General features: G+C 44.0%; 1 protein-coding gene across 3 annotated transcripts in view; it reads right to left on the bottom strand.

Moving 5' to 3' along the window:
* CCDC88C (coiled-coil and HOOK domain protein 88C) overlaps positions 1–20,167 on the bottom strand; it is a 584,514-nt gene that overhangs the window by 276,688 nt on the left and 287,659 nt on the right. For all 3 annotated transcript variants that reach the window (XM_086937646.1, XM_086937645.1, XM_086937647.1), the window contains exons 9-10: positions 9,591–9,672; positions 6,368–6,526 (exon numbers count right to left, since the gene is read on the bottom strand). In XM_086937646.1, coding sequence (XP_086793772.1) covers positions 6,368–6,526; positions 9,591–9,672 — 241 coding nt within the window. The remainder of the gene's footprint in view (positions 1–6,367; positions 6,527–9,590; positions 9,673–20,167) is intronic.

Below are 20,167 nucleotides of genomic sequence, written 5' to 3'. Positions count from 1 at the left end.
TCCAAAAAGCAAAATGCAGGATACTACAACATATCAGCCGCATTAAATGCAAGACCCAAGGGGCACCCCTTGTAGAACACTTCACTAGATTTGACCATACACCTGACAGTTTGTCATGGTGTATCCTGGAAAAAGTGACACCCAATCCAAGAGGGGGAGATTTTAATCAAACCCTTAGTATTCGGGAGTGTCGTTTCATACATTCTTTTGACACAATCAGACGGGGCCTCAATGAATATGAGGAGATAAACAGACAAGTGTCTATCTTGAATAATGGCTAGTCTTTCATGGTTGCTGTCTGTGACTAATTTATTGACACCCCTGTTAAAAAACTTGCGCCCTGGTTGAATTATAATAATATAATTTTTTCGCTATCAACACCTGGCAGGGCAAGTTTTTGCCATTAATAACATCTCCACTGTAATGAAACACGAACTTTTTTCGCCGACCCATCTAGGCAGCCCTTGTCTAATTTATGGACAACCCTGTAAAAAACTTGTGCCTTGGTAGAATTCTAATAATACAATTTTTCGCCAATCAACACCTGGCAGGGCATGTCTTTGCCATTAATAATATCCCCATTGTAATAAAATACGAACTTCCGGCTTGTCAAAAACTTTTTTCGCCGATCCTTTTAGGCAGTCTTTTGTCCCTTTCTTCCGGAAGGCTACAATACACGTGATTGACGCTACCGCGTCCTTGCCTGATCCTAACATGGCAGCTTGGTCTTTGACGGCGGCAGACGCGAAGTAAAAAGGTAGGAAAATAGACTTAAAAAGCATCGTAATCGATTTAGTAAAATCTCTAGATTCGTGTGAGAGATTTTGCGCTATATATAAATAAATAAATATATCTGTCTTTGCAGCGCGATTCACTATCGCTATACTGCGGAGGAAAATTGACCCGGAATACGTGCATGCTCTGCCTGGGTGACACTCGTGATACACAACGTTTAAAAAGGTATGAAAATCGTCGTGTGGCGCACTAATGTCCACATGTAACTCCAATTTGGGTTCCTTGGGATTCATTGTTTCCCTCCAATTGCTGTCTCCTATGTAGTGTTTGGGGGCGCGTTTGCTCGAGTGTCTGTCACCCTAAAGCCTGAATACCCAATACGGACGCCACACCACCAAGTCCAGGGTAAGCCCATTTTTGTAACACGATTCCATTAGCTATATTGGACCATTCTCTACAAAAGTTTAGTAAAGCAGAATGCACTTGCCTTATTAATTACAGGTGGTTCACCTCGGTCAAATATATCAATTGAGTGTCTGTGACCTCAACGCCTGAATACCTATTACAGACGCTGCACCATCGAGTTCATGGTAAGCCCACTTCTTCGAAATTTTGAACTCAATTGTATGAGCAACAATGAATCGAATAAGTTTAGTAAAAAACCTCCGATACCTTATTAATTACAGGTGTCCCACCTCGGTCCACCAGACCACCCGTCTATCCCAGTACAGGAGGACGGAAGCAGCCCATTAACAACCAGTGGGTAAGCGAATCATAGAATGTGGGATAATGTCATCTACCCACTTCTGATAACATAATAACCTTACCACCAATTTTATAACTTTCATTTTAGGCTAATTCTGTGAATTGTCTACGGTAAAAAACGTGTGTGCAATCTTCGTCCTGAGGAAGACCCGCAGGTCGAGGCTCCAACTTGCCCATGTACCAAAAGACGGGTCGAAACGTCGACGCCTTTCTTTTTATGTACAGATAGGACCACTTTTGAAAACCATTATACATGTCATTATTTGACTGTATAAATGTATGAAATATAACAGCAACTAATTGTGGCATTTTCTGTGATACCAGCTGAATCCTAAGTACAGCTGGAACATTTTTGAATCTGTAAAAATTCCCTTTTTCACTTGTCACTATTCTTTCTGAGGCTTACACCCTTCTCACCACAATCACTTTCTCTCCTTTCATTTTTCTTGCACTACTTTAGAAGCTGTTTGCTCCCCTTTTTACCGTTAGTTTGAAATTGTATATAACTGTATAAATGTATATAAAAACAGCATATCGAAATGGAGTAAATTATTAAACTCCTGCGTTTTTTCAAAATAAACCCTTGGTTTGTGTCAGGTATTTTCATAAGAACTTTGTTGTGTATAGGCTACTTATACCTTAGGCAGTGCTAGTTGCCATGGCACACAGGCAGTGTGCCATGTCGACTGTTGTTGTGTCTGCACCCGGCCATGCATGCTGTAGTGGCAGTCTGCATGGACTAGATTAGGAGTCCCTTGGCGACCCTCTCAGTCACATTGCCCTAGGTACCCAGGTATCATTTACTAGGGACTTAGAGGGCTGAAGGGCCAATTGTGGGACAGTTTTAGGGAAGAAGCACTGGAACAGGGGGCATGGTTGGCAGTGATACTGCGCACTACAATCAAAACCACACAATTGTTCAGGCAAAAAGTGGGTGCTAACCATGTCAAAAGAGGCACTTTCTCATAGTTTTAAGAAAACTTGGTTGGAGAAGCTCACAAGCACTTATCAATTTAGAAAACACTGGCAAAAAACGACAATTGTTTTGGTCTCAAAAAGAATACATTGCCATAGTAGTTCCTGGCACGTGGGAAACAACTTTGAGTGTGGAAGGGAAGAATGCAGTAAGTTCCAGTGAAGAAAGTAAATCATTGAAGTGGGTTGACCCATGCTATATGCTCTAGTGGATGAGAAAAATGTGAAAGACGCAACCACAGACCAATAGATGAAGAAAGCTGGCTGAATGTGCCTACAAGTATATAATATAAAAGGCCTTGGCTAACACCAAACTTAAAAAGTAGAAAATACTATAATGTGCGGTATGGTGCACGAGGAGAAATCTGTACACTTAATGGGAGCTCCACAATCCAACACACAATAGTTCAAAGGCCAGTTAGTATATTTACAGTTCTATATCCCAGGCCCATCAGAAGATATATACATAGGCGGTTAGAGAGGACAGCTCATCTAGCACGTGCTTAGGCCCACCCTTTCACAGTTAATAGTTCCCCTGCAGGTTCTTGCACAGAACATTGTTGAATTATGTTTCTAACTAGCCACACACCACTGCTGCTGGGAGGCAGTCCAATGAATGTACCACCTTCATGATGCTTCCCAGCCCATCTCTGCCAACCCTGGTCTCACAATCCCTTGCTTCAGACATATACACTGGTTGCTGAAACATGCTCAAAGTTGCAATCTTGTAAGCATCCCAAGGGAGTGACATCTCGGTAAGCTATGATGCAAGCCTACCCAGTATGCATTGATACTACGGGGCGGTGACCAGAGCCGGAAGATGGTAGCTCGCAATGAAGTCTGATAGTACCTACCTTTTCATCTGTAACTAAAATAAAGAAGTGATCTTTGTACCATTGGCTGGAGCTCTCTCCGTAACACTCCTGTACTCTGCTGCCCAAGTAAACGGTACTAAAACATCTGTGAATTCTACCCCACGTATATATAATTAATTGCCTGTAATCGATACATTAAATTACCTAATAAAATCATAAATTTGCAAGCTTTTGTAATGTACTATCACTACAGGAATAACTTTATAAAATTGCCATTCACAGGGGAAAAGGCGAATAATCCAGACCTCTTTACAAAAGGGTGTCCATGTGTCAATTAGAGGTGGGCGAGCAACTTAAAGCTCGAACAGAAAGTCTGACTCTGGCTCAGCTCGAGGACCTCTTGGAACCTTTGTCCCAAAACGAACCGAGCTTTAATGTGGCTTCAGCCATCCACCCGCGCTCTCCCTTTATGTGCCAAGAATCAAAACCAAAGCATGAGCCTTTGGCATTAAAAAAGGAGCGAAAGAGGTAGCCATGTAGTGGGTGAGCTGCATAATGTGAGACAAGAATACCTGCGATCAATCCTGGATTCCTACCCTGACCAAATTGTGTGATCCTAAGCGAATATATTATTTTATACAGACTCTTCGTAATCAGATATGACAGCAACTTCCGGATCATGATTTCAGAGTTTGCACTGTACAAAATCTATCTGATGAGGTTAAACGTTTTTGCATGTTAAAAATTAAACTTTTAAAAAATGTAATTAATTTTATAGGAAATTATCATGGTATCTAATGAAGTTTGCCTCATGATTTAGATGCAAACTATTTTCAGGGTTCAGCTCGTGTACAGACTCTTCGAGCCCGCCCAGACCCTTGGCCTGGCTCGCCCACCTCGAGTGTTAAAGTGCGTTCAGCTAAAATATAACATAACAAAACTTCTCAGGACCTGGGGCGAACTTCCTTTTACAATGAATTGGTGAACAATGATGCAAGGTTTCCACACACTCCTAGGTATGTATGTTTGTCCCGGTCCCCCCAGGTCATGATGATCCAAAGACGGGAGCAGCAGCAAACAGCGAGTTGCCATGGACACCTTCGGACGCTCCCAGCCACGCCCAGGGTGGGGTCGGCCAGTGGCAGTCTATCATGGTCTATCTGCATAGTTCACTTTTACGCAGTAGGTGGGCGTGGTCTTACAGAACGAGGCCTACTGTGCGGCCGGAAGGGTCAGCCCTCACTGCCATCATCTTGTTATCATCAAAGCCTTGTGTACGGCATTGAGAAGGCCCTATAATTAGGTAATGATGGCATTAAAAAAGTGAAGACTCATTCAAATTTAACCTCGTCAATTATAGGCTTCAACCAGAGGTCATTAGGGTTAAAGATAACACAGTCGCCTGCCCACTCTCACTCCCAGCACTGTGTTTTGATGAAAGACGCACTCGGCTTGACATCCGGAAATTAAGAGATATATCCACCAATGTACCACAGGATCAGAGCTCTTCCAGGAGACACAGGCCTTTTCAGAACAGCCATTTTGGAGCAGGTCAAGGCAGCACTGCAACTTCCAGGCGCTCCAGATCTATATGAAGGAGGCCAGGTGGCTCAGCGAGTTACCTGCTGATTAATAGGGTAATCATAAGGCCATGAGGGGGTTGTGGAGTTGAGTGACAGTTTCCACAGTTGTTCGTGATCTCCACCCACAGAGCCGTTGTGCATGGTGCAGGGCACCTGAAATGTGTCACAGAAAGTGAACCTTGGAACAACCTATATGAAGGAGGCCGAGTGGCTCAGCGAGTTACCTGCTCCCTGCTGATAAATCGGGTACTCTTAAGGCATTGCGTGGGTTGTGGAGTTGGTTGCCAGTCTCCACAAATATCTGTGATCTCCATTCACACAGCAGTTGTACATGGTGCAGAGCAGAGCACTTTGAAATGTGTCAGAGGAGGTGAACCTTGGAACCTAGAAGTTCATCTCGTTTCACAGGAGCGCGCAGTTGTTTCCCTGCCAGGCCCCTAGCCTAGGAATGAGCTGCTGGGACAACCTTGCTTTGCTGCCACATAGATAACGTTGTTGTCATGTTGTGCACATAAAAGAAAATGGACGTGCTCTCGAATATCTCCTGTTGTTACTCATGGGCCCCTGTGGGTGTGGGGAGTGGATTACCCTGTTTGAGTATTCCTGCCTTTCAACTACATGGTTTTAAAGAGTTTCTTCTTGCTTAAAAAGTGAATACCACCAGGCATTCTCAAATCTGTTAAAAGGTTAATAAATAAAGATTAAAAATGAGGTGCAACCTTTTTCAATGTAGTGCATGTCCTGAGCACCTTTAAATTTTTATTTTTTTTGATTACGTCACAGTTCATCACAAACATATACTGCTTACAAATTATTGAAAAGGGAAAACATGAACAGCCTTCCATGTAGTAGTAGAGCAAGAAAAGGTCAGCAGGCTAGATGGCCCATCCCAGGTCGTCCTTGCACATATTGGCATTAACACTTAGGCCCTCATTACGAGTTGCCTACAAATCCTGCCGATAACTCCTGCACACAATAGTACTGGTAATTCCTCGGGGCGAGAGTTTGAGGTAGTGCAAGTGGGACCATGAAGACGCCTCCCTTAAAAATCAGAAATTACTGGGGGGTTGGTAATTTCAGAGTAGACTCCGGTAATTTATCTTTCCACCCCACTCAGATTTCAAACTACTATTTTTGCTGCTTTTTGCAAAAAGACACCCAAGGGTATTTGTGCGCTTTATAAGTTAATTAAAATAAAAATTGAATACAAAATAACCAAGTAAAATGAAGGAGACCCGCTGAGGTGCTGCAGATTTCATAATTCCGATGGGAACAGTACTTGTTACCGGCACATCAGAATTAAGTGCCACTCGTAACGAGGGCCTTAGAATTCACCAGTGGTCCCGCCAGAATCAATATGTATGCAATATCCGTGATAAAATCTGCAGGCACATGCTACAGCTATAAAGTTTGTATAACTTGCATGTACAACAGCGGACCACACAGTGACACGAAGGATCATTGAACCTCTGGTTCCCCCAAGCCAAGGCCTACCTCCATCCGCGCCTTGTAGAAATCAACATCGTGCAGCTTCTCCTTGCAGCGGGCGAGCTCGGTTTCCAGCCGGTCCACTCGGTTTGCCTTCTCTCTCAGGGAGTCCAGCTCATCTCTGTAAGTGCGGGCGGAGCGAGCATCTACAGCCAGCTGGATGTTCTGAGTAAAGCATGAAACAACATTGTGTAAGGTTAGCCGGTGAATGTGGACACCATGAGGAAAGCTGGGACTAGGACTACAATCGGTCTCACTGGCTTTTACACTCATTCTCATTATGTCGCAAAAAATATGCAGACTGCTGAAAGCAAAGTATATAACTCATGGTTGGCAGCATATATTCGAGCTGGCTGCCTGGTAATTTTGAAAGTATGAGGCAGGGGGCTGAGGGGGGCTGTTGCATGCACACACTTTGGGGTTTTACAGCGCTACGTACTACACAAAAGTTTTTAAAATATTTTTTTTAAACACATTCTGAGCACTCAGTATGAAGCTGTGTATCACCTATTACCGTTGCATACTATACCTAGTGAATGCCAGGTTATTTTCTTTTTAGTGTTTGCCGACCCCACCTTTAGCTGCGTCTTTTTCCTAGTGAATTTCAAGTTTATTTTATGATGCACTTAAGTCACTTGCCATGTTATCTATTTAGAACTGTGCCCAGCCTTTGGCTGCACACAGAGGGTGTCCACAGAGCCTGGGGCAGCCACCGCCGGTGGACAACCCCTGGTGCAAACACCATTCCGCCATGCATAGTGGGGTATGGCTACAGGGCTAAGCCTTGTGTGTCATGTCACGCGAGGAAACAAACCCGCTTTGCAACGCCATAGGCTCTGTGCAGTGGAAATGGAATGCTTTTGACTGTTCCCTTTAACTCTGGGCCCGTTTCATATGCATGAAACCGGATATTCCTGCACTGAACTTAATTTGCTGTCTGCCATTTTAAATGTAGATTAATCAAGCAATCCAACACAAAGTTATTAGTGAACTAAGCTTTTAATGCCGCCCTAGTCAGTTACCCATGCCCCACTCCAAAAGATCTGAAGTTGATATACAAAGAGAAAGATAAGGCAGCTGCATATTTGCTAAATTGAGGTCAGATTCATCATACACTGCTAAAGTTATTAGTAAATTAACATTTTTATATGCCCCCCCCCCCACTAGACAGAACTGCAACTGAGAACACAGGGTAAGCGAAACATGCCAAGTCTGTGCCACATTTTGCTTCGATTCATCAAATGGCGCCATTTAACGTGGTCCCCTTTACTGGATCTGCACAGAATCTGAAATACTGCACTGTATGTAGCTTGCTAATTGGCATGTTATAGTTTATGCAGATTCAAACAGTGCCAAAGTTGTTCATGAAACCGTTATAACTTCGCCTTCCCCCAATGGACTGGCACAAAACTCGCATGATCACAAGTGTCTACCCAATTTAATGCATATTCAGCAAAATGTGAGAGAGTAATAAGCAAATCAAAAATGCCATTCAACTGTCAAGATTAAAAACGTGTCACCACTTTCAAGTACACCTGGCATCTTTTAAAAAAACGAATATCTCTAAAACTATTGAACAAAGTTACACCGAACCACAAAAAGCATTCTTGCTGAGGTTCTACATTCACGCCAAGTTTGGGGTAAATCTGTTCAGTACTTTCTGCTGTAGTGGTGAGCAAATTTTCCTTTGGGAGCTACCATGGGAAAAATTTATTTTTGCCCCGCCCCCCCCCTTAAACATTTTTCCTCCTGACAGAACTGCATAAAAACTAGCATGCTGAATCTAGTTGCATAGTGTAAGCGAGAAGCTAACATGGGAAAAATATATTTTTGCCCCCCCCCCCCCCCTAAACATTTTTCTCCTGACAGAACTGCATAAAAACTAGCATGCTGAATCTAGTTGCATAGTGTAAGCGAGTCCCATTTCTGGAGCAGATGCATTAATGGGGACCGAAGTTATAGGAACATTAAAAGTGTTGTTTCAATGTAAAGAGATGGCACAGATGCACTTGGGTTGGAGTGCAAACTTTTTCATAGGCATAAAGATTCACCAACGCTTTTCGGCCATTACTGGTCTTGCTCACCGCCAACAAGCACAATAATGGTTGAAACGCATTGGCAAATCTTTCTGCTTTCACTTGCATTAATAAAACGTTTACACTCCGCCACAAGTGCGTCCATACCTTCTCTTTCACACACAAATGTTGGTGATTTATTGAATTGCTCAACATCGTAAAACAGAACACACAATCTGGTGAAAGAGTCTGAGCTCTGGGAGGAGCATTCTGTTGGAATTATATAGATATACAAATTTATACAGACACACGCATATATGACTCTATATAATATACATATGTAGAATACATACCTGGTTGCTGTGTAATAAAGGCCTGTATTTGCCATTAAGAGATTCTGGTGATATTTACAAACCACGAGGCTAAAGGCCGACTGGATTATAAATGTTACCTAAACACCGAAATGGCAATATAGGTCCATAATGCACATGCTACTCATTATATTTGTTTTATATTGCATGATTTATTAAATCATTTCAGTATTCTCCAGAAAGAGTTGGAGCATGTGTCACTATATGGTTAGTATTCATTGTTTGCCTAAGACAGCAGGATAAATCGGTCAATGTTTAATATTTAAATGTGTTTTATGTAATAATGTGTGTTATTATAAGTAACATCTTACACGTAAAGCGCAAATTAAAAACATGTATTCTAAAAAAGTACGTTCCTTTGTAGTTCCTTGAACTCACAGAGAATAGGTTTAACAAGACATAAAAAGAAAGAAATTAAAGTGCAATTCAGGACAATAAAATTTGGCTCACAGAGTTCTGTCTACAAACTTTGTTTTCATATACTATGGAGAATCCATTGATAGCTACTTGCATTAAGGAAGGGTCTGCAACAGTGAGCTTGGGTGCTGATTAATGCTCATTCTAAAAGTGTTTTTCTTCTTATTTTTTTTACCAGCACTGAAATAAAGACAAAATGCTGTCTTAACTATCCCTTTACCTTTATTTGTTTAGAGAAGCTAAATATCTTGAAAAATAATTGAAGACTGTAAATTACAGGAACTAATTCACAATCGGACATCTGTTGTTGACAAAAAAGAGCTTGAAGACCACTAGCAAACATTTCATAGGCAGGGTTTATGTGAATAATGTATAGAATAGTGATGCAACTAAGGGGATTCATACCCAGACCAACTTTTTACTCACCTCCTGCTTTGTTTTCTGCAGCTCCAAGATCAAGCGATCCAATTCATTTCTTGTGTCGACCAGTTGCTCAGATTTCTCCTCCCTGCATTGAAATTGACAAAACAGATTATTTCACGAAACTTAGTGCTGAAATGTCATATGTCTATTAAAGGGGTCTTTTAGAGAATGATGTCACAATAGATCTCAAAAACAAATCAGACACCAGCAAACAAAGGAACATTCTGAAATGCCTATTGTTGGTAACAGTTGGGGGTTGCTGGACTGGGTAAAGAGAACAGTTTTTAGGTCTCGCCTGTCGATGCGCATGCGCATCGAGCAAGCGAGAGTATTGGGACTTATCCACTCTTTATCCACACTGCAAGGAATCGTGGCGATTCCTTGCAGTGCCCGTGACTTTTAAGCTCAATGCGCATGCGCATTGAGCTTAAAAGCGCGTGCACGTCCGTCTTTGTTTACCCACTCCGCCCCCTCCCCTTCCCGCCGTCTCGCATTTCCCCTGCCGCATCAAAGGCTTTCACGGCCGGCCGGCCGGCCATGCTTTCAGTTTCACGACCGGCCGGCCGTGTGAATTACATTCCAAAGCCCGCTCTCCCTGCTCCGCCCCCTGCTCCGGCCGAGACGCATTTCTCCTCCCTCCTCCCCCCTCCTGGGTCAGGTTACCCTGCTTTCTCTTTCGCTTTTTTTTTTCGTTATGCTTTCTGGCAACAACACACAGTCGAGTAACGCAGGCAGAGAGAGGGACATCCGGGGCTCTGCTCACCACGGAGGTACGTTCAGCATGTTTAACTCGTGTTGTGATGCAGCCTTGAATTTGGCTGAGGACTTGTAGACAGTCTCCTTGCTCATGGTTTGGCTCTTAAACTGTGAATATCGGGTCTGTCCTCCGGAACAGAATGTTTTCCGGAACCTGTAATATCTTCTTTTCATTGGATCTGACATACGAGCAAGTGTTTGCACAGCTTGAGCAGAAATTGTGGTAGGAAATTAAATCTCCGTAATGCCAAGTCATTTGTAACGTGTCGTGTGCCTCCGACGGCCCCTTCCAAGCACTAACAGTGGATCTAAAAGCATCCTGTGTCTGCTGCATTAGCGCAGTTCACAACATTGGACTCCATGCTTGTCTTTTCTTTGACTCACACTTGTTTTTTTTTTGTTGTCTTGGCCAGTGCATGTCTTAACTCTTTCCACCCAATGCGTTGCCTTTCCTGCGATACGATGCTTCCCCCTCACCCCACCCTTTATCCTTTGTCTCATTAACTTCAAATCATCGTTCGTACCGGCAACCTGAAACCAGTCCCCTTCTGAAGAATCCCCTGCCACCATCTCTCTCTCTCTCTCTCTCTCTCTCTTTCTCTCTCTCTCCCAAAAAAAACATCCCCCTCTAGAATGCTGAATTTGCTTTCAGAACCTGCCACCGACATTTTATTGTAGGACACGTTTCCCTTCTCGGCACTATATCGTGGATAAGATGACAGATACAGTTTAAAGCTTGGGCAAGTTGGGCAACTGCCCCGTCCCCCCACCATGCAAGCTCATCCGCCCTACCCGCCCTGGGAAAAGTGAACTTACTCTCAATGTCGCCTCTATTTCTGCATCTAAACCTCTCTGCTTTCCTCTGCGTACCTCTGACCCAGGCTCCTTTTACATTTCTTAAGGATATCTTGGCGCCTCACTCAAGGCATATTTCAGCTGTTTTTTCAGCGACCACAGTTTCGGAAACTTTATTTGGAACCATACAGGCTTGAATTCGCACAAAAAGGATAATAAAAGTACAAGTTGCACCGCGCAGGGATCTCAAAAGTATGTCTTGCCCAGGGTCCAAAATTCCTTAAGATGCCACCAGGGAGTTTACAAGACTGACCATTCCAACTCCAAGCTAGAGGCATTTTGTGTAAGGAGCTGCGCTGGCTGGAGACTGCGGGCTTTGCAAAGAGTTAACAGTGTGTATGTTTGCTGAGGTGGGCGTTCAACTCTCTGGTGTCCACAGATGTGACTCCGGGTCCGTGGGAGTAACTATGTGGTGCTTCCAGCGCAGATGTGTCAGGGTAGAAGCACCGCAGCGCTCTTTCTCGTCCCCAAACCCACCTCTCTTTCTTCCACGCCCCCTCACCCTCCTTTGCTCTTTTCTTTCTTCCTCCCTTTGTGCCTTTTCTCTTTCTCTCTTCTATCTTCACTCATTGTTTGTCATCTCACTCCTTTCACCCAATGCACTCCTTTAGATACTCACCTTCTCACTTCCTCTGTCTTCGCGTCTATAACTCTTTCCTCTCTCCTGTCCAACCGCTCTCCATCCCTCCCCCACTAATACAACAGGTTAAAAGTTCGATTGTTTATGATAAGAAAATAACTCGACTTCCTTGCACACATAAACAGTCACTATAGACTAAGTTCACACTCTCTTAGTTCACAGTCTCTTAATTTGAAATTGAGAGCCTTTGCAGCGCTTTGAAACCTGCTAACTATAAAAGTCGGCACTAGATACAGAAATAAACATGGCGAGGACGGGCAGCATCCCAAGCTGTGGGCGAGCCTGCACCTCGCTTACCTGAGGCTTGCAGCAACCAGGAAGGGGAACTGGCGGCGACGAGGCTGCTCTGACTTCTTAAGAAGTGGGTGGGTCACGTGACCGCACTGAGGCAACACTTTTTGGCTAAAGGGAAGCCGTGGTTGCTTCACTTTGGGGTGTCCTTAGGGTACAGCCCCCCAATGTTGCAAACAAGAGTTATACACTTTAGTGAGTGTTCATTGGTTTATGAGGGCTTGAAGATGAGGCTGCCGATAGCTCTTGAAATGTGGCCAAAATATTAGAAATGCATGACTAATGCTCTTCTCCAAGGATGCTTTTAGGCGCTACAATCTGCTTAAGGTGCGTTGTCATGTAGAGGCCAGGCAGAGGAGGTACTAGGTAAATGAGGTAGATTTCTCAATCACTTTATGATTTGCGACCATCAGACACCCATTCTATTGGCCTAAAATGCTTTTGGGGTGACCATGGAGTATTTATCGAACATATGTGCTTCCTGGACACCCTCAACCCCTCACCCTCACTCACCCTCAACCCCTCACCCTCACTCACCCTCAACCCCTCACCCTCACTCACCCTCAACCCCTCACCATCACTCACCCTCAACCCCTCACCCTCACTCACACTCACCCTCACTCACCCTCACTCACCCTCACCCACCCTCAACACCTCATCCTCACTCACCCTCACCCTCACTCACCCTCACCCTCACTCACCCTCACCCTCAACCCCTCACCCTCACTCACCCTCACTCACCCTCACCCTCACTCACCCTCACCCTCAACCCCTCACCCTCACTCACCCTCACCCTCAACCCCTCACCCTCACTCACCCTCAACCCCTCACCCTCACTCACCCTCAACCCCTCACCCTCACCAACCCTCACCCTCACCCCCTCACCCCCTCACCCTCACTCACCCTCACTCACCCTCACCCTCACCCACCCTCAACCCCTCACCCTCACTCACTCACCCTCACTCACTCACCCTCACTCACCCTCACTCACCCTCAACCCCTCACCCACCCTCACTCACCCTCACTCACCCTCAACCCCTCACTCACCCTCACCCTCACTCACCCTCACCCTCACTCACCCTCACCCTCACTCACCCTCACCCTCACTCACCCTCACTCAGCGCAACCACAGCATCTTCACTAAATATATTTAATAAACTTTAAGCTATTGGCAATATAAAATAAAATCCATTTTATTTACGTATTAATTATTAATTGTTTTTTTAAGCCATTGATTTTTTTTATATCAATACATATAAGTCACATATAAGTCCCGTTAATACAAAACATGTTGCTTTACAAATGCTAGAGGTGTCACATTTACAAAAATTATAACTATTGGCTTTGTAAAGAAGAAAGCTATTAATTTAGCTATTTAGAAAAAACAACACATAAATAAAAAACAAAAAAATAAATAACACCTATAGCTCAAACTTTACTACTGCGAGACCTATTGCATTTCCAATGCTTGTTTTTTATCTGCACGGGATGGCCCATCTAAAGGATCAGCCCTCTGTTCCAGTATAGCAGAGGGGATATATAGATATTTATATTCATTCTTCCTCCTTCCATCTCCCTCCCTCCTTCCTTCTTCCCTCTCCCTCACTTTCCCTCACCCTCTCATTCATTCTCCCTGACTCCATGGAAGTGGTGGAGGTGCCTGTGAGGGACCCCTTAAAGTCAAGAAATTGCCCAAAAACATTTTGGGGGGGCGCACAAGTATCAGCGGAACCACCACGGTGCTCAGCGTATCCCCCCATTTGAATCCACGACGGATCCGCAGATCCAGGCCCCAATTAAATAAAAACACACACACTCACAGACCACTTACAAACCCACACAAACACTCACATATGCACTCACAGACCCACAGCCATACAAATTCACTCACAGACCAATACAGACACACACTCACCCACTCACTGATCCATACAGCCACTCAGACACCCACCCATACGGCCACTCGCATACCCAGAAAACCATTAATACACCCACTTACAGGTCCACAGAGCCACTTACATACCCATGCATAGTCCTACAGAGCCACTCACACATTCAGTCACAGACCTGCAGTCACTCATACACTCACACACCCACTAATACAACCACTCACACACCCACTCACAAACTGCTACACCCACTCACAGACCCACAAAACCACTCACACCCACTTACCCATGCACACACGCACTCACACACTCACTTACAGTCCCACAAGCACTGACATACACTCACATATCCACACAGCCACTCACAGACCCATTCACACACACATGCAACCCGAAGTGAGGTCTCATGGGCCAGCTGCCTTTTGAGGGAGAGTTGGCCACACAGCGTGGCTGCAGGCCAGGGCTTGTGGCCACCCCCCGCTGCGCACGGCCATAGGCCATATGGTGGTGGTTGGATTAACATATGGTAATTTAATATTACTTTACATTACTAAAAAAACTAGAAATTCTCTGAAAAAAACAAAAGGTTACAGGGACTTTATAGTTAGGAAATAGAAATTAAAAAAATCTTAGACTGAAAAAAAAACCAAAGGATGCAGGGAAGTTATCATTAGGTTCAGATTTTACACACTCGAAACCACAGAAACCAGCAGTTCTACTTATCTCAAGAAACTTTAACTAGTACCCTATGGTAACTAACTCGTGCCCTCACCATACGTTCCTTATTACCCCACAGAATTACATCAGTCATGACATCTTCTATGACATCATTGATAATATCACTGCAACATTTGCAATAAAATTATTGAGGAGTAGGAAGTGCATGGCGGGGGCTCGAGATATAGTTACCTTAGGGCACGAATTATAGTTTCTTCAGATAAGTATAACTATAACTGCTGAATTTCTATGGTTTTGTGTGTGTAAAATGACAACCTATATGTAACGTCCTTGTAACCTTTTTTTTAGTGTGTGTATATGTATATATATATATATATATATATATATACACACACAAAACAAATATGTACATACAGAAAAAAAATGACAGGTGTTGAAATGAGAAATGAATATTTAAAAAACAAAAACCACAAAAAAATCACAATTTTTATTTTCTAAGCCAAATAAATTCTTCACCTTGCTATGCACAGCTTATGACATCACATATTACATCACTCATGACATGTTAAATGACATCATTGATGTCATCAGTGATATCTAAAATGACATTAATGACATCATGACCATAAACAGCATAGAGTCACTGTGTCTACACATGTGGGTGCATAGAATAGAAATAGCGCAAGCCCTTGAGGCAAGTGTGGTTGAGCATGTTTTAAGATATATGGTGCAACGTTTAAAAATCAGTAACGCCTGTGGTGCAAATAGTACCTGCGTTAAACAAGGTGAGGCAGAGTGCACCTGATATGTGTTGCAGAAGTATGTTTCAAAGTGGGTTGTGGCTTAAAGCCAAAGCCTGTTGCAAAAAATACAAAATAAACAACTGTGTGATAGGCCAAAGCTTGTCCTGACAGTAGATTATCCATCATTGGATGTCTGGACCCATGCCCATGTCTAATAGTTGTAATACAATGCCATTAACAAATACCATGTAGCAATAATTTACACAGTGTGGATGTTTATTTCTAGAACTTCACTGAATTTTTTCAGGCATTGCAGTTTGTTGAATAATGTAGCATGTAGGGGTGAGTCGCTTACAGGTGGTTTACCTCCCATTGGAGTTGTAGCATGACTCAGCTTGTATGCCCATCTCAGGAAAGTGTGATGTGTATTATAGCAAATTTTGGAGGATTGATCATAGGGCCTTACAAAAGGGGTCTTATAAATAAATATCTGTCAACCTTTTGACTTAAAATTCCGGGTCATGTGAAGTCTTTAAGATGGTTATCATGTTAAGGTGGATAGTGTGCAAACTCTTCTTAAAGAGTGTTCAATGTTTAAAAAGGGGTGAACACATTAGGGTCCATATTGGCATTTTTAAAAAAATTTCTTTATTCATTTCATACCTCCAAATCAGTAAATCAAGCAAAATACAATCATACAGCTTGCCCGCCTCTGCCGAGGTGGTTCGTATTGCAGCAACAATACAAGACAAAGTCTATAGCAATGATTACATTTGTGGAGGTTCCTCTGTCTTCAATATTCTCAGCTTCCTTTCGCGTTTAAACATAACTCAACAGTAATAAACTAAGTCTCCCCCGTCCTCCTCCCAACCCCCCATCCACCCACCCTCCCCCTACACTCTCCCCTGCTGCCGGGTCTCTAGAACTTGAGGTCTAAGCAACAATCTCTATGTTGGGTCTCCGTGCTTCTCTTTCCCGTGTCCTGGACCCTCCCCCTGCCCAGAAGACGTCGACCCTGAACTGTCCAGTATAGACTGGGAGGCCTGTCCCACCATCTCTTCAAGCATTTCCTCCACGCCAGTAGGACCTCGGGTAGTTTGCTATCCCTCCTGGTGCTCCGCATGTGCCACTCCTCCACCAGTGCCCATTCCCATAGATCCGCCCTCCATTTCGTTAATAATGGCCTCTGCTCGGATAACCAATGGATCGCGATATGCCGCATGGCTACAACTAAGCCCAACATCAGAAATCGCCTGCTTGCTTTCTGCTTGGGATCTCGAGGAATCAAGCCCAGGAGACAGGCACCCGGGGCATTTTGTTGGTTGGGTGGGTGAATAGTAGTCAAATAAAGGCAACATCCTCCAAATGTGGATGACTAGATATGCTATGCATGCGGTCAAATATAATGTCCAAAATTACGCAACTGGTGATAAAAAATTGGCCACAATTGTAATGTGTTGAATTACTTCAAGTACACAGACCTTATAGGACACTGCCTCAATGACATTATGATGTCATCAGTGATATTATCTGAGAGGTCATCAGTGATGTCAACAATGTCATTTAACAGCATGAGTGATGGACTATTTGGGTTAATAAGCGCTGCATGGCTGGGGTGCAAGTTATTGTTAGATCAGCAAACCATACTTATGTGTATTTCAGTGTTTTTTTGTTTTTAAACATTAGTTTTTAGCTCATTTCAAACCCTAACTATAACATTACTTTAACCTTTGTTGTCTTTCAGGTAATTTCTACAGCTTATTTGATCGTATTCAAATCCGAATATAACCTCAACTCTCTAGTGCAACCTGTGCCCATCTGTGGTCGTCTGCAAGGCCTGGCCTTTAGCCGGGCCCTCTCCTCAACCTCCGGCTGCGCATGGCCTTTGGACAGAGTTCCGAGTCCTGTAATGCTGTCCACAATATTCTGATCAGAGTTATGGCCAACCACTGAGATCACCAGGCAACGATACTGAAATGCAGACAGGGGAAAAAGCTCCCTCAGCTACTCAGAACGTCTCTCCCCCCCTCCCCCCCCTCCATGTTTTGGTACCACGGGATTCTCGCAGGACAAACCATCCAGATGTACTTTACTTTTGCTGAGTATTAACCCCTTCATGCCCAAATTGTGCTTCTCTTATAAAGCTAATTTCTTGAAAATAGTTGAAAGGATTTACATCAACTCCCAGGGTACACTGTCATGTCCAGGGTCGGACTGGGGCAGAAAATGGGCTCAGACACCAAAATAAAAGTTTCCCCTATTAGCGAAGCTGATAGTTAAACAAGCATTGGTAAAACCAACTGGTAATTCCTTTGGGGCCTATTGGCCTTGCTAATGGTTTTAGCTATTTAGTCAGAATGGCTCATGAAGTATATATATATCCCTGGCACCTGCAAAGGACCTCAGCCAATCGCAGAGGAGGAGCCTGTTGAAAAAGTGGACATTTGAGAGCATTCGTGATGGAAAGGCATTAGAAAAAGTTTAAATACGAAACGCGTCATGCCCTGAAAGCCCATTAAAGCGTGCTGGACCTGTTACCTGTGTGTGACTTGTTCTTCGTCGTTTGGAGGGAACCTGGTTTGGATGTTTGGTGCGCGGCCACGGCGCACTTGAGCCCCCACCCCACAAGCTGTTCAGCGCCATGTGGCATTTGTTTGGTGTGCCTCACGGACTGGGGAGACGCTGAACCACCACGTCTCACAGCTGCAGCCCACCTTGTGAGAGACCGTGACTACATGGGGGAGCGCCTTACACTGCTAAGACACTCCGTGGTTGCGGCTGTGTTATGTTGGGGGGGTGAAGGTCCAGGACAGCCGCTTGCCCACCTGTAAGACCCAGGCGCCAGAGGAGAAGAGGCAGTCACCGCCCACTGGGGCAGTACTAACGCTGATCGACTGCCTAACTGGGGACTCGGAACCACGAGTTTTGGGACACTCCCTGGCACCTGCAAAGGACCTCAGCCAATCGCAGAGGAGGAGCCTGTTGAAAAAGTGGACATTTGAGAGCATTCGTGATGGAAAGGCATTTGAAAAAGTTTAAATACGAAACGCGTCATGCCCTGAAAGCCCATTAAAGCGTGCTGGACCTGTTACCTGTGTGTGGCTTGTTCTTCGTCGTTTGGAGGGAACCTGGTTTGGATGGATATATGGATATATATATATATGGATATATATATATATATAGATATATATATATATATATATATCTATATATATATATATATTTTTTTTTAAAGCATTTGAGGCAGCTAGGCACGTCATTTTGTAGGTGAGCGCATCACGCATGCTCACCTACACAATGATGCGTGAATTTTTTTTTTCCACTTATTGATCAGAGTTGGACTGGTAACTAACACAAAACATATTTAAAACCACAAGGGAGAACAGTGCGGAAGCAAAATGCAGGATGCAGGGAGAGAAGAACAGACTAAACAAACCAACACGGGGGAGAACTGATGCAAATGGCAAGACAGAGCAACACAGAGATGGTGGAAACACAGGAGACAGAAACAAGGGGGGGGGGCAGAGAAGCACACAGTGATGGGCAGAGCACAGAAGCACACTGGGGAGACAACTACAAAACACACACTTGTAGTGTGCATCAGTACAAAGAAATAGGTAACACAAAACAAAACGCGCAGTGTAAAGACACACAGAGTAACGCATGCATGATCCAAGGAGGTGGGGGGTCAAACTCACAACTGGGAAGTAAAACCCACACAAGCCACCAAATCAGAAGCAAGCAAATGAGTGACAATGAGACCAAACAATGGTAAATTATGAGAGAGCTCTAGGCCCACTGTGAGCTAACAAAATGTCTAGGAACACACAACACATGCTCAGTATTGGGCAAAATCTAAAAAGCAGTACACATTTCCAAATGAGGGCAGTTTTGAATTTGTAAAGACACGCTGTACAGGTGTTTTGCAAGCTATGGGAGCCTACTAGTATCTGTGCTTGCTGCAGGCAATGTTTGTACTAATATAAAAGAAATCAACAGTGAAAATGGTCCCACAAAACCATAAAATAGACCCAGAAACAGCCAAAAACACAGCCAACTCACTGGTCAGTCAGCCCAGCCCTTCTGGCACTGCCAGATTGCTTTTTTAAAGGCACTAACAAGCCTCGAGCTTTAGAAGTGGCATTGTGTACCTATTGACACATGATGCCACCCAAGTTTGAGGCGCTCTCCACCACATGCCCCCAACTGGTTGCCTGGCTGGGGGAATGGCAAGGAATGGAAGCTACAGAAGTTAAATACTGCATACTGTTTACTTTCCTTACTCCACTGCCTTCACAACATCGGAGACCAGGGGAAACAATGATCATACCAAAGGTTCCAAAAGGCTAGCCAGGAGGTGTAGATGCAATGCCTGGCTACCACTAACTGACGTCCATGATCGCTTACTTTGTACCAGTTCCAATTCTTCCTTTGTGCACTTGAATGATGTTCTCACTTTCACTTGCCCTCTTTGAGTAAATGCTTTGCAGCTAATGTTCAACTCTGTATAAAGTTTGCTAATGGAGCTGGTATGCAGAGGCACGAAAATACAAAAGAGACAGATTGTTTGCAACAGAGGCCTACAAAAAACACCAGCAACATAATCCCTTGTATTATTTCAGTGAAGAAAGAGGGTTCCCAGGCTATTACATGACAACATTCAGACCTGGGAAGACATTTCTTCACCTGTGCAATGTTCATTATTGCAGTCAGCAAGAAGCCCAATTG

This window comes from Lissotriton vulgaris, chromosome 9, assembly GCF_964263255.1.
Source record: "Lissotriton vulgaris chromosome 9, aLisVul1.2, whole genome shotgun sequence".
Lineage (NCBI taxonomy): Eukaryota > Metazoa > Chordata > Amphibia > Caudata > Salamandridae > Lissotriton > Lissotriton vulgaris.
This window is presented reverse-complemented; position numbering and strand designations above follow the sequence as displayed.